At 29.3% G+C, this 16,683-nt stretch overlaps 4 protein-coding genes across 5 annotated transcripts; 1 reads left to right on the forward strand and 3 right to left on the reverse strand.

Annotated features, from left to right (window-relative positions):
* Positions 1 to 534: 534 nt before the first annotated feature.
* On the reverse strand, positions 535 to 1,831 carry LOC127064486 (60S ribosomal protein L17). The gene is made up of 5 exons (XM_050995603.1): positions 1,756 to 1,831; positions 1,401 to 1,487; positions 1,126 to 1,285; positions 827 to 997; positions 535 to 732 (listed from the first exon to the last, which is right to left on the reverse strand). Exons 2-5 carry the CDS (start codon positions 1,479 to 1,481, stop codon positions 587 to 589), a joined length of 558 nt encoding a protein of 185 aa, XP_050851560.1. The 5' UTR covers positions 1,482 to 1,487; positions 1,756 to 1,831; the 3' UTR covers positions 535 to 586.
* Positions 1,832 to 2,272: 441 nt separating this feature from the next.
* On the forward strand, positions 2,273 to 10,528 carry LOC127064481 (dual specificity mitogen-activated protein kinase kinase dSOR1). Its single transcript, XM_050995593.1, has 9 exons — positions 2,273 to 2,956; positions 3,079 to 3,240; positions 3,343 to 3,568; positions 3,646 to 3,758; positions 3,844 to 3,955; positions 7,475 to 7,651; positions 7,736 to 7,952; positions 8,036 to 8,202; positions 8,293 to 10,528. The coding sequence occupies exons 2-9, from the start codon at positions 3,119 to 3,121 to the stop codon at positions 8,407 to 8,409; spliced, it is 1,251 nt and encodes a 416-aa protein (XP_050851550.1). The 5' UTR covers positions 2,273 to 2,956; positions 3,079 to 3,118; the 3' UTR covers positions 8,410 to 10,528.
* LOC127064474 (sodium/potassium-transporting ATPase subunit alpha-like) lies at positions 3,971 to 7,429 on the reverse strand. Its single transcript, XM_050995565.1, has one exon. The coding sequence runs from the start codon at positions 7,225 to 7,227 to the stop codon at positions 4,147 to 4,149; it is 3,081 nt and encodes a 1,026-aa protein (XP_050851522.1). The 5' UTR covers positions 7,228 to 7,429; the 3' UTR covers positions 3,971 to 4,146.
* A 1,800-nt stretch (positions 10,529 to 12,328) lies between the features above and the next one.
* Positions 12,329 to 15,722, reverse strand: LOC127064476 (F-box/LRR-repeat protein 7-like). 2 transcript variants are annotated; one of them, XM_050995577.1, is made up of 8 exons: positions 15,366 to 15,722; positions 15,109 to 15,200; positions 14,568 to 14,695; positions 14,190 to 14,467; positions 13,552 to 14,078; positions 13,161 to 13,437; positions 12,898 to 13,063; positions 12,329 to 12,579 (listed from the first exon to the last, which is right to left on the reverse strand). In XM_050995577.1, exons 1-8 carry the CDS (start codon positions 15,424 to 15,426, stop codon positions 12,501 to 12,503), a joined length of 1,608 nt encoding a protein of 535 aa, XP_050851534.1. In that variant the 5' UTR covers positions 15,427 to 15,722; the 3' UTR covers positions 12,329 to 12,500. The 2 variants fall into 2 exon arrangements, with proteins under 2 accessions (XP_050851534.1, XP_050851532.1); XM_050995575.1 differs by having other exon boundaries at positions 12,329 to 13,063; positions 15,366 to 15,721.
* Positions 15,723 to 16,683: the final 961 nt, after the last annotated feature.

Here is a 16,683-nt window from a genome sequence, read left to right on the forward strand (position 1 = left end):
GTAAAATTGAACAATATATAACATTTAATGAACTAATATAAATATAATAAATAAAATTTTTATTTCTCAATATGGCCACGAGCTGAATTAAAAGGTTACGAGAGCTTTGTTTTTATTTTCGCACTAACGTAAGAAATGTGAATATAATTAATAAGAGAAGAAACATTAATATTTATTTTCTTTCATAAAAAATAAATCGGTAATATACGTATCAAATATAATACGCATATAAGGTATCATTTGTCGAACTATCGAATCTACAAGTATAGTGCGATTTCGGAATAATTAATTATGTGCGTTCTATCGTCCAACGTAAATCTCACGACTTTCTAAAGAGTCGGATAACTTATATTTTTTTAATAAAATGTTTAGGAAAGAACGTACATTAGAAATGTTCGCTTTTTGATTTTCTATCGTTGGTGTTTAATTTAAAAAAAAAAAAAAAGGTAAAATAAAAGTAGTAAGAGCATTTTTATAATCATTGATTCTATTGATGATGGAATTAAAGTAGATAAGAAATTAGAAAAAAGAAAGTAATCTTCAATTTTTGTTTTATATACCTTTAATATATAATTACAAATCAAAATTATTCTCTCATCATTTTCTCCTTTTGCCTTGCAAGCTTCTTCTTACTCAATTTTTTCTTTGAAGGCTCTTCTTCAGTGGCCTTTGAAACTATATCTTCCTTTTCCGTCAATATGACTTCTATATGCGAAGGCGAACTCATGTACGCTATAAAAAGTCATTAAATATATATATATAATATTAATAATGAATTTTTTCCAAACAAATTAAAAATAATAAGAAATATAATGAATATACTAACGATTAATACGACCATGCGCTCTGTAGGTTCTCCTACGTAAGCAAGGTGCATGATTAACCTGAATGTGATCGATAACGAGACGTTCCACATCCAATCCTCTATAATCTGCATTACTCTCAGCATTTTTTAAAAGTTGCAGCAAGAACTCTGCAGATTTCTTAGGCCAACGTCCTAAAAACATAGATACCTTAAATAGATAAAATCAAATATTTTCTAACGTATCACGTTACTGGTATACATAAGGTTTATAAAAAAATATTATTTTCACCGACACATTTCTATTATTCTTAAAAATCTACCTTGAGTTGTGCCAAACTGTTTAGCTTGAGCACATCGGCCCACTCCACCATTGAACCTTCGAAATGGAACACACTCCTTGTGTTCAATCACATTTTTTAAATATTTTTGTGCTCTACGAAGAGCCATATTTTTGATAGCCCTTGCAGTCTCATGGGTATTCTACAACAAGAATGACACCATCGTCGAATAAACAATGTATAATGACATATGTTCATATGTAAACATGTATCTTTGTAAATTATGTATTCAACATACAAAAAAATAATATATTTACCTTGAAATGCACACGAAGATTAGAGCCTCGTGCCTTGCACGATTTCGTAGCATTTAGTGGTTCGTAAGAATAACGACCCATTATGTCCTAAATCACAAAAAATTCATATAAAAATTGTAAAAATACTAAATCGACATTTTTTTTCAGAAGATAGGTGTCGCATTTTCGACAATCGCGGCATGACGGTATTTGACGATAAATATTTCATCGTTTTAAGCGATAATACGAAATACTTATTAGAAAAAATGTATACTTCGTTGTTTTATATATAATAAATTAATATTTGTTTAATCAATAACACGATAGAATAATAGATGCAAACGGATTCTATAAACATTACACATTCTATACGTACCTCCTAATAGCACGATTGTAACGAAAGAACGTCTCGCAAACCATCACTAACTAACTTCTAGTATATAACAGTGCTGCCAACTTATAATAATTTTATTTTGAATGGCAATGAGAATGTACGATACAAAATTTTCTTCATTTTTAAATTATTTATCATATTTTGTGAATTTAAGAAAAAGGTCATAAAAATATATAATCTTTAATTATCAATCGAAATTATTTTACGTATTTCTAATCATTCATGTCGGATATTTAAAATGATAAATATTGATATTTTGGTGATAACAATTGAATGTCACGGTTTAAACGTTCGGTCAAATTTTAAAAATAGAAATCTCATTATTCTTGATCGAATCGTCAAATATCTAGCAACATATTATATTCGTAAGTAAAATTTAACAAGAATATATAACATGTAATAAACTAATATAAATATAATAAATAAAATTTTCATCTCCCAGTTCTTTTGATAAAATTGAAGTTATTGAATGATAGATACGCTCCTGAGAGCACAATAGTTTATGGCCACGAGTCGAGTTAAAAAGTTATGGGAGCTTTGTTTTTATTTTCGCGCTAAAGTAAGAAACGTGAATATAATTAATAAGGAGAGAAGAAGCATATTAATATTTATTTTCTTCTATAAAAAAATAAATCGGTCCATACACGTATGAAGTATAATATATATGTAAGATATCATTTGTCAAACTATTGACTCTTCAAGTATAGTCTATGATTTTCGGAATAGCTAACTGTGTGCGTTCTATCGTTCAACGTTAACTTCGCGGCTCCCTGAAAAGAGTCGGATAACCTGTATTTCTTTAATGAAATATTTCGGAAAAGAATGTATATTACGAATGTTTGTTTTTTGATTTTCTATCATCGGTGTTGGATTTAAAGAAAAAAATAATAATAAAATAAAATAAAAATAAATTAGAAAAATAATTCTCTCCTCAAATAAATATATATAACTCTCGAGACAGAGTTGTGAGATTGACAGATCAAAGAAAATAACGATTTTCTCAAGAACATTTAAATGCAATTTTCTAATAAGTTAGAAATGCAAGTGTTGTTACAAAAATTGTACGAGCTGTATAAATTGTAAATAACAAAAAGAAAAAAAAAAAAATAAGAAGAAGAAGAAAAAGAAGATAACGTACAAAGAAAAGGAAAAAGAAATTTTTTTGTGTAGAGAACTCGCACCTGTAAGAAATATTTTTATATAAGTGAAATAATCTGTATTAATTCTATGTGGAAAAGTTCATATTATATTTTTTTATAAATCCACACACGCATTAAATATATACATATATTTTATATAACTCAGAATTGATTTGTTGCGTTGGTGATACTTCTTCACATAACAAATGTCAAAAAACAAATTAAACTTGACGTTACCACCTGGCTCGATTGAACCGGTTCCAGCTGTTTCCCCATCACCACCAGTTCCACCACTGCCTACATATTCAGAACCACCCGTTATACCTGAGTAAGTATAATGTTTTTCTTTCGATAATTACTTATTTTTTGAAATTCTAGTTAAACCTAGTATTCTATTAAACTGTTGTTTCATTCTTCATATCTTGATTAGCGGTGTAATGGGTAAGATGAGTATCGACGCTATTCAAGAAAGATTAGAAGAGTTGGAGATGGATGAGGAGCAACGAAAGAGATTAGAAAGTTTCTTAGGACAAAAGGAGAAGGTAGGAGAATTATGTGATGATGATTTTGAAAAACTTGGCGAACTAGGTGCTGGCAATGGTGGAGTTGTTATGAAAGTTAGACATAAAAAGTATGGGCTTATTATGGCAAGAAAGGTATAATCATTTGTAAAATTTATATATATACTTATAGAAAAATATTCTGATACATTATGCTATCAATATTATTTTAGTTGATTCATTTAGAAGTAAAACCAGCTATTAAAAAGCAAATTATAAGGGAATTAAAAGTATTACACGAATGTAATTTTGCTCACATAGTTGGATTCTATGGTGCTTTTTACAGGTTTGTGTATGCATTAAAGTATATAACTTAAAATTAAAATTTATCTCAAAATAACTAACATATTCTATGTATTGATTTTTTACAGTGATGGTGAGATTAGCATATGCATGGAATATATGGATGGAGGATCATTAGATTTGATATTAAAAAAAGCTGGAAGAATTCCTGAACCTATTCTAGGCACTATTACATCCGCTGTGAGTAATATTTATTGTATTGTTAATATTCAGACGTATTAGTTTCTATAGCATAAATAATCTATTATTAATTTTTAGAAAGTTACAGTAAATGATATAATGACAAATAGAATTATACTATACTTAAATAACTAGAATTTGAACATTTAGTAATATTAACTACATACATACTACTTATTCTATGTAAAAAATTAATAATACGTTTCTCGTTCAATAAGGCATCCTGGAAACAAACGAATACAAAGTCTTCTGAATTCATCATAAACCCAAAGAAATAGTGCAAGTGGCAGACAAGGCCAATACCAATATAAATCTAAGGCCATAGTCTTCAATACTTTTTCTGTCCCTGGTATATATAGAAGCATTGCTGTTAAAATAATTTCAAATACAAATGAAAAATTTAAAAACCAATTATCCATTCCTTGTTGAAAAATAGAATTACGTCTTGTTTTACACATTATTAAGTCTACCATTTGTGTTATAACAACGGAAAGAAAGTATCCAGTACGTGCTTCATTGAGTAAATCCATTCTAGCTTTATAAGTCCATGTTTGCCCGTACGAATCTTCAAGATCATTGATCGCTTTGTTCTCCCAATCGTATCTTAATCCTAATAGGTGAGATGGCAAGAATCCATTCATCATTAAAACCAAAAAATAAGTATAGAAACCTGCTGCAGCTTGGGTCATTCCAATTTGACCATACGTAATAGATATTAAACGTTTATTAACTAATCTATCGTATAGAGGATTTCTAGGTGCTCGTTGCATAATATCTAATTCTGCTTTTTCATACGCCAGCGATATAGCAGGAATCAAATCGGTTCCAACATCAACACAGAGTATCATTTCAATAATAAATGGTAAAGGAATTGCGAACAAAAGACTGACTAACATCGGTAACATTTCAGGTACACTGGATGTTAACGTATAAGCAATGGATTTTTTTAAATTATCAAATATCAATCTACCTTCTTCTACTCCTGTAACGATAGACGCAAAGTTATCATCCATCAATATCATGTCTGCAGCATTTTTAGCAACGTCGGATCCAGTGATTCCCATAGCCACTCCTATATCGGCTTTTCTTAGGGCAGGTGCATCGTTGACACCATCCCCGGTAACAGCTACAATTTCTCCCAGTCTTTGACAACTTTCTACTATCATCAACTTTTGCTGTGGCGAAGTACGAGCAAAAACTATCTCCTCGTAATTTTTAATAATATTATCCAGATCATTGCTGTCCATATTTCTTAATTCTGCACCTGTTATGATTACAGCATCGGTCACAATATCAGGCACAACCGTGAAAGATGCTTGACTATCACTCAACAAGGTGATTTCATATTTAGTCTCATGTCCTTCACTTATAATACCAACTTTTCTAGCAATAGCCATTGCCGTTACTGGATGATCACCAGTTATCATGATCACTTTTATGCCAGCTGTACGACATTTTTGAACTGCTTCTGGTACACCTGGTCTAGGTGGATCTATCAAACTGATTAGACCCACAAATCTATAACCTTTCATTGGAAAGTTATATTTATCCGGAGAGGTTGTGTTAAATTTGTAATTAGGGCCGAATACACTCCCAGATAACGTAAGATCGCTATAAGCTAATACTCGTTCACCTAAGTATGCTAATTCAGTACAAGCATGTTTTATTGTTTTCATATCAGGACCTTCCATGTGTTTTGTTTGACCATCCATAGTCAGTATTGTGGTACAATAATCCAAGATTATTTCTGGAGCACCTTTCATGATCAGTATGTATGAATTAGTATCACGGTGTATGGACAATTGATACTTGAGGGTAGAGTTAAAAGGAATTTCAGCTACTTTCGGATATCTTCGACGAAATGTATCTGTAGAATGTATGTGTTCACAGAAACGAAGTATACCAGTCTCCGATGCATCACCTATAACATCACGTTGTTCAATCGGTACTAAAACGGTACTTTCTGCAGTGAATTCAGCACGTAAACAAAGACTAGCATCTCTCAAGACATTATTGAAAGCAGGTTTTTCCATCAATATATCTTTTTCCGCACCAATCTTTTCCGTTGGTGAGAAAGAAAATCTATTATATCCAAACCATAGATGTGACACTGTCATCCTATTTTGGGTGAGAGTTCCTGTCTTATCGGAACAGATCGTCGAAGTAGAACCAAGAGTTTCTACACCTTCCAAATTCTTCACCAGACAATTCTTATTAGCCATTTTTGTAGCAGTTAAGGTCAAACATGTTGTCACTGTTATCAGCAAGACTTCCGGCACGTTGGCGATAATGATACCAAGTAAATATGTGAAGGCTTTGATCAGATTAGGTTCTAACATGAGAGAAAGTCCGAAAAAAATTAAACCAAAAACAATAGCAACCACTGTGATAATATGAACAAAATGTCTGATCTCTTTAGCGATCGGTGTTTCAGTCTTTTTTACACAAGACGTTAATCCCGCTAATCTACCGATCATCGTCTTATCTCCGACGGCAAAAACTATACCTGTTCCATCTCCAGCGACAGCAAATGAAGAAAAAAAGGCAACGTTCGAAGATTCCAAAGGATTTAGATCTGTTGGATGATCCGTACGAATAACTGGTTCACTTTCACCAGTAATACTTGAATTTTCAACTCTTAATCCATTACACTTAATTATCCTGATATCAGCAGGTATTTTATCTCCAAGTTTGATCTCGACCAAATCACCAAGTACTAATTCTTCGGTACCAATACGCATTTTGTTTCCGTCTCTTATTGTTGTCGCAAAAGTGGGTACCATCTTTTTGAAGGAATCCATAACTTTCGTATTTTTGCTTTCCTGTATATAAGCAAATATTCCTGATATGAGACATATTAGGACAATTATCAAACCCAACCATTCGATGCCAGTTTGTTCTTCATTCATTAAATAACCGATAAAGAGTAATACGAAACATAGAATCGCGCAAATCCACAGCAAGGCTGCAAAACCACTGAACATGCATAGTAAAAATTTGACCCATTCAGGTGTTTGTTTCGGAGGAGACAACACATTTGGTCCATGTTTTTTTAATAATTGTTTAGCTTCTTTCTCTGTAAGACCATTCACTGGATCTGTATTTAATTTCGCACATAACTCTTGCAAAGGGATTATATGATCTGTAGTAATTATTTCATGATGAAGAGATTCAATTTCTCTGTCAGTTAATCTCCTCTTTATGGACTGTGAGAGAGAATTGTTCAAATTTGTCCATAGATTTTTTGCTGAAATTGTTTGTATATCCGTCATCTTGTTTCGATAATTCGTTTAATGATATTTTCTATGATAATAACTAAAGTTTAATTTGTTGGTACTATTTTTACAGCCCAACTTCACTCGTGTTTGTATTATCTTTTATATATATATGTGTGTGTGTGTATATATATATATATATACACACAGAGACATTATATATGTATTCTTTTTTCTTTTATGATTCTATAGGGTATATCTAAAAAAAATTGATATTTACTTCTTTTTTTTGTTTTATTCTCAGGTACTGAAAGGTCTAAGTTATTTGCGCGACAAGCACGCTATCATGCATCGCGACGTTAAACCAAGCAACATTCTTGTAAATAGTGCAGGAGAAATAAAGATTTGCGATTTTGGTGTCTCTGGTCAATTGATAGATTCCATGGCTAATTCGTTCGTTGGTACCAGGAGTTATATGTCGGTAAATATAGTAGAAATATCTATCTATCCTTTGTGTCATTTCTAAAGAATATTTTACATACTAATTATACATTTACGTTTTCAGCCAGAAAGATTACAAGGTACTCATTATTCCGTACAAAGTGATATTTGGTCGTTAGGTTTGTCTCTCGTTGAAATGGCTATTGGTATGTATCCCATTCCACCTCCTGATGAAAAGACATTGGCGTCGATATTTGGTACGCAAATAGGAAGTCAACCTTCAACAGAGACTGCTGCAACAAATAGTGAGCCAACACCTGCTCAACAATCACCTGGACATAGTTGGTATCCAAATAAGTAGCATGATTAAATGATTTATTATAGATCACCATGCAATAATAAGAATAATAATTATGCTCTATAGGCGCAGGTAGCCCAAGACCTATGGCAATATTTGAATTATTAGATTACATTGTCAATGAACCACCACCAAAATTGCCAGCTGGCTTTTTCAGCGAAGCATTCACAGATTTTGTTGATCGTTGCTTAAAGAAAAATCCATCGGAGAGAGCAGACTTAAAGACACTGATGGTATCAACCGATTTTCTTCAACAAACGATTCAATAAACTTAACAATTTTGTTTGTGACAAGTTGTTGTAACTTATACTATAATGTTTTAGAATCACGAGTGGATAAAAACGGCTGAGTCGGAGAATGTTGACATTGCTGGTTGGGTATGCCGTACAATGGATCTTCAACCAACCACTCCAACTCGTTTAGCGAACGTACAATCCTGAATAAATGTAACTCTTACATACTTGACTACTTATATACGCGTTCAGTACTCCTAAGTCAGTTATTATTTTCTTTTCGTTCGATTGTATCAGGCAGTGGCGTTATTCTTTTTTTTTATTATTATTATTTTTACTATTATTTTTTTTATACATTTCTTAGTCTATCCCATCCCTTATTGTTTTAACACGTTCACGCCGGCACTATCATTTACGTTTCTCTCTATGGAACGACGCTCATATTAACTCTTTACTTCGTCCTACTCTTTTTCAATTAATATACATTAAATTTCCATTATTGAAATCGTAACTATATGACAATTTTTTTTTTAATTACTAAACGAACTAAATTTTTAGTGATACGCTCACTCTAACGAAAAATACAAGTGTATGTAAGATTCGAGCGCGAACCACCGGTGGTACGTACTGACGTGAACGTGTTAAACAATCAAATAAAATTTTGATGACGCCAGCAGATTATTTACACTTAAGAACGAAGTATAAATTTTATTTATGACTATAAAATACTCAACATCTATGATAAATCCATGTTCAGAACCGCCATTAGTCGTATAAAAAAATATTAACGAATCGACTCAAGCAAAAGGAAAAAAAAAAAGAAAAGAGAAAAGAAAAAAAAAGGAAATATGATTTAAATATAAGATCATATCTATTTGTACATAGAGGGAAAATAATATATAGAGAAAATAAATTCTACATAAAATTATTTCATGCCATTGAACGCCACTGCTCTTATATCCGAATGATTAGTTTTTATCTCTAAAAAAAAGTTAGGATTATTCTTATTATTATTTTTGGAAAGTATGTAAGATATATAAACAGTTATACGATATAAGTTTCAAATTACACTGATCGATATACAATGTGTTCCCTGTGATGATATTAGGATACATGAATATGAGCATCAGGTGTACGAAAGAAATCATTTGAAGAATATTAGCTAGGTCAAGTTATTCATAGAAAATTTGTACCTGACATCCTTAGAATGTTATTTACATACTAATACACAGATATAAACACACACATAAACATATATCACTGAAAAGACTTTGTTCCGTCGCTCATTGCAGTTTCATATAGTTCTTTTATATCATATACATACATATATATGTATATATAACGAGGCTACGATAAGAGTATATACTTGCATTGTAGACATTATCAAAATAATCAATTTTGAAAAATATCTTCCAAATGAGATAAATAATTTATACGTTCCAAGTTAATTAATAATATAAATGATTTCCTTTCGTGTATATGATTGATCCAAATTATTAATTAACAATATGGAAATCTCTTATATAAATAAATGTGGCCTCAAATGTCAAAAGATACAAGTGTTAGTGTGATCTTAAAATATGTCCATGTGTTCACACGAAATATATATATATATATATAAATATATATATATATATATATTTATACTTATAAATGCATTTGTCGTATAATTATGCATCGAGTTTCTCCTATGTAATCTAAATAAATTACATACGATAAACTATCTTCGTCGCTTATCGATTAGCTTTGTATTCATGGACATTTAAATAGTTAGATACTAGTATCTTTATTGTCACACTGTATACTATATGTTATATTTCAAGCCATGTATGTGTATATATATATATATATATATATATATATATATATATATAACTTTTGTGAGTATTATACGGTTAAATGTATTGTCATCGGATCCTTAAATTTTTTATATATATATATATATATATAGATAAAAAAATATATAAGAGAGAAAGAATATTGATTTTGATCAATATTATGTGTATCAAGCCAAATTGCACTTTATATGATAAAAGCAAAAGCGATTGGTCTGTGTTACACATACACATGCATAGATGGTGTATATGGATATATGAGATAATGTATGTAATTCTATTAAAAATGATCGTCCTTAACAATCTCTATCTCTCTTTCTCTCTCTTTCTCTCTCACTCTCTCTCACTCTCTCTTTCTATCTTTCTCTCTTTCTCTCTGCTTGTCTGAAAGACGACTTTCATAGATGCAACTGCAGGTATAGGCAGTATCAGCCTATTCCGATTTGGCTTAAAATATATCGGAGTGTATTACAATAAGAATGTTTACAAAACATGGTGAACGTATATTTCTCGTTGATATGAATAAAAGCGTAAGACGCAAACCCCCAAGAACTGAGATGTTTCTTAATATGTTTATATATAATAATAATGATAATGATAATCGCGTAATGCTACTTAGCGTGGCATATGTTTAATAATAAACTAATAAATAAATAAATAAAAGTAATATAAGCGAATATTGTTTGGCTGTTAAAATATCAGGTTGCAAGATGTATCATATGTCGATAGAAACATTAGTGATATTAGTTTCAAGGTGCGTAGTGTATTTTCAATTTAAATATATAGGATCTTTTATTATGGCTCGTATTATTATAATATGTGCAAATTCTTTGTTGCAAAAAGATGTGGATAATTACAGTTATATTCATCTAAATGATCTAAATGTTATAATCACATTAAAGAAAAAATAAAAAAAATATATATATAAAAAAGCAAAAATAAATTTATCCTTTACCGTAGATTTGTGTTTTTCACGTTGAAATCTAACAATTTTATTGCTAAAAAGATTTCATTCATTTTTTTCTTTTCTTTTTTTTTTTTTTTTGTAAATGCCATAATGGTCGATTATTTTCGGTTTAATCGACCGACTTCTGCAAATAAAATTGTTCATTACCTTTCGCTCGAAGCATATGTGATTTCAACGACAAATTGCAAGTATAAGGAATGTTTTGAAATATGCAGCCATTGTTAATAAAATAATTTTATTTATTAATTATTCTTTCCCGAGTTTGCGAATCATGTTTCTCGAAAGATTAAATTAAATTTATTTTATATCGATGATTATATTTTATAAGATCTGACGATCCTTATAATGTTGCTAAGAATGTCCTATTCTTTAAATGTCAATAAAATAATTTGATTTCCAAATTGTATATTTGTTAAACTATATGTATAATATAAATTTGTAGTCAAAAAGAATCGTACTATATCTCGCGAAATTAAACGATTTTATATTCTTCTGTGTAAAAATTTAATCTTATTTAAAATTTTTTTCTGTTTATTATAAAATTCGATTGAAATTATTTTTGTTCGCTTTATGATGATAGAAAATGATTGTTGATTAGAAGAACGAATGCAAAAAAAAAAGAAACTAAGCCAATAAATATGAAAATCCGTCTCAACGTCTGCGAATTCAAGATTTAAGTCTAATTAGATAATAAATTAATATTATTTTATGTTTAATGCATTTTCCGAGTCGTGTAATATTTAGGTGAATATACTATTGTTTAAATATTAGTTTATTGTACTTCGTGTACATTACAAATTGTTTGAATAATTATAAAATTATCGAAAATATAAATTTAGCCATACGAAAGGAGTGAATTTTGACGTTTACTTTGTTCGATGATTTACAACTGTTTAAATATTATTTTATTATATACCGTGTATTTACACATTGTTTACAAAATCATAAAATAATCAAAAGTGAAAGTATTTAAACTTATCCCATATGGTAAGAAAGAATTTTTATGTTTACTCGTCGGAATGCAAAAGAAAACTAATTCGACAACTATCAAAAAGGTTCATTTTTGTTGACTTTACATAAGAACGAGTTATCGAGTATAAAGCTTTTTAAAAATTCGAGAAAATCGTTTCCTTGTTTAAATCTTCATCAAATGAGTCTTAATCAAAAATTACGTTTGGATTCATTGTTAAAAAATCAGAAGTAATGAATAGCATTATTTTTTTTTGCTTCTTATATTTTATTTGCTTCTTCAATAGATATTACACAATATGTTAAATTTTATGTAACAAATAATCTTTTTTTTTTTTTTTTTTTTTTTTTTTTATAAACAATACAATAGTTATGTAGTAATATTATTCTTGTAAAAAACACTTTTTTTTCTTTTCTTTTTTTTTCAATTCTTGTACAAATACTATAAACATATATAAATCATTAAGGAAGGTTGTCAGCTTATTGGCATTGATTAAGGATTATTAAACAATGACCCGTTTTGTTCGTTACATCTTCACATATGCGTGGTCCTTTTTTTTTGTTTCAATCAATGAGTTTAGAAACTCCAAATATCTAACATAAGACCTGAGAATTATTATATTCTGTATTATTTGATTATTTAATAAACGTCATTATAGCGTAATTATATGCAGTTATATTTAAATTTAAATTTAGATATTTTCAGGTACTTTCTTAGAAGGTACACGAAGTATTAGCAAATTAGGGGATGTATGATTATAACGGGTTACACTAGTTCCGCCAATGTATATTTTTAAAAAAATATTATTGGATCTACGACTAGTAACGTGTTCAGCAACGTCAATAATATTATTAGTTATAGACTTGCAACCGGTGAGATCAAGTACTTCCAAATTAGGAGATACATGAATAATGATAGCTAACCCTGTATCATTAATTGAAGTACAAGATCTGCATTCTAATTGTCTTATGTTACACATATTGTCCAAACCTACAGCTGTTACTTTATCTAAATTATTAATTATTAAAGTTTCTAATTTTGGTAAAGTTGCCACAGCTTGTAAACCCGTATCAGTGACATTATAGCAACCTGGAAAATGATATTAATAATACATTACTTGAAATATTATATTTGATTGTTATGTATCGATAAGTTATTATAATTATATTTAGTAATTCTAGCTTACCATTAATATCTAAATAGATCAATTGTTTACATTTTGAAGCCAAAGCAATTAAGAAATCGTCGTTTATAAAGCCATTTTGTATAAGTCTCAGAATCTCAAGATTAACAAGTTCCGTTATTTGTAATGCGTCTTCACACATGGGTACAGATAGAAATCTAGTTAACTCAAATTCTTTGAGGTTTGTGCAATATTTTCCAATTGGTTCTAATATACGACTTGTGATACATACGCAGTCCTTTATCAATAAACTTTTCAAACTGGTCAGATTTGCTAATGCCTAAATCAATAATATAAAATTCAAAGAAACATATATATATTATTTTCTCTAAATATAAAATCACTGAAAAATATAGGATGTATATAAATATATATATATATATATTAAGCTTACATTGGCAAAGTACGATTCTTGAATACCATCACAAGAATTTAAAACAAGCTCTTCAAATGCATTAGATGAAAGAAAATTTAGACATTTGCCAGATATGCTCATCTGATAAAGATTCAAGTACCTTAAGCCTTTATTCATTTCAAATAACGTTTTAAAATCTCTATCACAAATGTGTCGCGAAAAGGGCATCGACAACGAATAACCTAAGTTAAGCTTTTTTATATTTGTACAATTCTTAGCTAATAAATCTATGCCTGTTGAAGAAATTTCAAGTCCACTAATATCAACTATTTCTAAATTATGACAATATCTACCAATAATGAGTAAAGTACTTCGTGTTAAAGAGGGATAACATTGCGAAATATCTATATGATTTAAAAATCTACCGCATCGTAATAATACTTCACGTAAATCGGATGTACAAATTTTTTTATCATTTGCAGAAATTCCCCATGCATGATGAGAAAGATCCAATTTTTTTACAGTATACCACGATTTTTGAGCTACAGCCCTCCAACGTTTACATACTAAAAACATAAATAAACTCAATTAACGATATAAACAAAATCAATTAAAAATATTACAAAATTTTGAAATAATAAAATATACCAATAAAGAGGAGTCAACTATTATTTTACCTCTTTCTATAGCAATTCTATTCTTAATAGGTAAATAAAGAAAAATATGTATTAAACAATCGTCATTTAAAGCATCAATCGGAGCATTTATATGATTTTGTACAGAATTATAATTAGTTTCTTCAATGGAAGACTTTTTATGAGACTTATTTATATTCTTTGTCAAAGTATATTTTTTAATTTGTATACTATCTGGTTGATGCCATGGATCTGCTGGCATAACTTTTAAATCTCTATTATGTAAATTAATTTCTTTTTTACTTCCATCTTCTCTCGCTCTGTAAATTAAAAAAAAAGAAAAAAAGAAAAAAAATGATAAGAACAATTTATTTTATATTTATAGACTTTTTACACAACAAAATAAACCTATCATCTTACCTTATCGCACTCATAACATTAGTAAATGTAACAAACGCGTAATTACTTTTACCATAAGTCGTTTTCAAATAACAACTTTCGACTTTTCCATATTTCGAAAATAATGCAGCCAATTCTTTATACGTAGTCTGTAAAAAAATATCATTAATATATTTTCCTTGAACGTAATTATTATATTTCATTTTTACGATAGACAAAAAAGAAATAAATAAATAGATAGATAGATAGATAATTTTTTACAAACAATATTAATTGCATAAAAAAAAAAAGAAAAAAGAAAATTCGGTATTTAACCTCAAAAAAATTTCTTCGATCTTTTCATAAAAATTCATTTCAATGTTAGAAATCTCTAATCTTCTAAATCATAATTTTAAGCATTGATATATCGGTTCTCATCGGAAAAGAGAAAAAAATTTATGGAGGAATAAGATAAAGAGAAATTCAAATGAGTATGGATAGAGGGTAGCCCCTCTCCAGGCGCCATTGTTGACAACCGGTATAAACAAAATAAAAAAACGTACGATAATAATAAGAAACATACCCTTTGTGCTACATTACTAATAAACAATTTCCGTATTGGTATTCCATTTACTGTTGTCGGTAGTACACCTTCTTCGGTTATTCGATCTGCACCTTGACAGATATTGAAAAAAAATAATGTGTATGTATGTACGTGCGTGTATATGGTTTAAGTCAAGAGTATATGTATGGCTTATACCAACTATAATAAAGTATACACATACATATATACGTACATACACACATGCACACACGCAACACACATAAAGAAAATTTTACCATTTTCAGTTTCAATGCGAATACGTTTTAAAGCCTCACAAAAGAATTCTATTTTATCCATGTCCTCGAATGTGTTTTGAAGAAGTTCTTATATGTCACAGTTTAACTCAAAGGACAATGATCATTTATGACCTTGTATCCAAGGAGAATAATGGTAGAATATAACATAAAAAGAAGATCGTTATAACAGCTCAATATGGAAGTATTTATGTACACTCTCGTCCAAATTCTGTCATTCTTTCAATAATTATTCTTCGTATTACATTTCACTATCCTTTGATGTTTCTTAGGCTTTCTCACTTACACGACTAAACATCTTTGCACGAGACTTATTTGTTCTTAGATGATATCGTATCAACGAAACTGTTTTACCGACTGAGTAAATTTCGTATAGCATATAAAGAAAATTAGATATAAGTTATAATATGAGGATTTGTCACAATGTTAACATTTGTTAGATTTTACATGTACCAAAGAGTACTGAAAAATATATTAGAATCATTTCATACGTATATCTCGTATAATCCAACTCATGAATTTATATGTTTGCTGCTTAAAAGAATTTACGAAAGATGGTAGTACTGTTTTAAAACTGTTACGAAAAATATCAATAGAGGTAAATTGATTTTATTGCCAGAAAAAAATTCTTTCGTCAAGGATTAATCTTTCTATATTTAAATGCATTTATTTGATTTTCTATATATATGCACGTTTCTTTAGTCACGAATTTCAAACTGAAAAGAAGAACGAGAAAAGGAGGGAGGGAGAGACAGAGAAAGAAAGAAGAAAGAGAGAGTATGTACATATAGTTTCCAATTTGTAATCGTAAACAACAGAGTCGTGAGGATCGAGCGACTTTGAGAAATAACATTTCAGTTTAGTGTAAGACTTCGACAAGCCAACGTCGCATGGCAATGATAATTAATAATACGTAATAGAATAAGTGAAATTTAATATATATATATATATATATATATATATATATATATATATTAATGTGAATTGAGTCTCTAAAAGCAACCTTCACGTCACGAAACCTGATCAATCGATATTATTTTTAATATAATGTAATATATCATAGAAAATATACACATACGTTTCATTAGAAACAATATGACTTTGATTATATTTATTATTTTCATATTTATTACGGTTACACGAAGAATATATAATATTACTGCTTTACGAACATAACGAAAATATTGTGATAAAAATCTGTATAATATTTCGTTTGTCATATAACCTATAATCTTTGATATAAAAACGAATTAAGGTATATTCAGATAGTAATGGCGTTATTATTGATATTCTATCGGTA

This window comes from Vespula vulgaris, chromosome 6 (assembly GCF_905475345.1).
Source record: "Vespula vulgaris chromosome 6, iyVesVulg1.1, whole genome shotgun sequence".
Lineage (NCBI taxonomy): Eukaryota > Metazoa > Arthropoda > Insecta > Hymenoptera > Vespidae > Vespula > Vespula vulgaris.

What these genes read in the sequence shown, in the direction of transcription:
- LOC127064481 (XM_050995593.1), top strand. Translation starts at nt 3,119, where the DNA reads ATGTCAAAAAACAAATTAAACTTGACGTTACCACCTGGCTCGATTGAA. An exon ending in TAGGCACTATTACATCCGCT is followed by an intron (nt 3,956 to 7,474) that starts GTGAGTAATATT and finishes TTTTATTCTCAG; the next exon opens with GTACTGAAAGGTCTAAGTTA. An exon ending in GTACCAGGAGTTATATGTCG is followed by an intron (nt 7,652 to 7,735) that starts GTAAATATAGTA and finishes TTACGTTTTCAG; the next exon opens with CCAGAAAGATTACAAGGTAC.
- LOC127064476 (XM_050995575.1), bottom strand. Translation starts at nt 15,426, where the DNA reads ATGGATAAAATAGAATTCTTTTGTGAGGCTTTAAAACGTATTCGCATT. An exon ending in TCGCATTGAAACTGAAAATG is followed by an intron (nt 15,201 to 15,365) that starts GTAAAATTTTCT and finishes ATATCTGTCAAG; the next exon opens with GTGCAGATCGAATAACCGAA. An exon ending in GATCTATTTAGATATTAATG is followed by an intron (nt 13,064 to 13,160) that starts GTAAGCTAGAAT and finishes ATCATTTTCCAG; the next exon opens with GTTGCTATAATGTCACTGAT.
- LOC127064486 (XM_050995603.1), bottom strand. Translation starts at nt 1,481, where the DNA reads ATGGGTCGTTATTCTTACGAACCACTAAATGCTACGAAATCGTGCAAG. An exon ending in ACAGTTTGGCACAACTCAAG is followed by an intron (nt 998 to 1,125) that starts GTAGATTTTTAA and finishes CTATGTTTTTAG; the next exon opens with GACGTTGGCCTAAGAAATCT. An exon ending in AGCGCATGGTCGTATTAATC is followed by an intron (nt 733 to 826) that starts GTTAGTATATTC and finishes GACTTTTTATAG; the next exon opens with CGTACATGAGTTCGCCTTCG.
- LOC127064474 (XM_050995565.1), bottom strand. Translation starts at nt 7,227, where the DNA reads ATGACGGATATACAAACAATTTCAGCAAAAAATCTATGGACAAATTTG.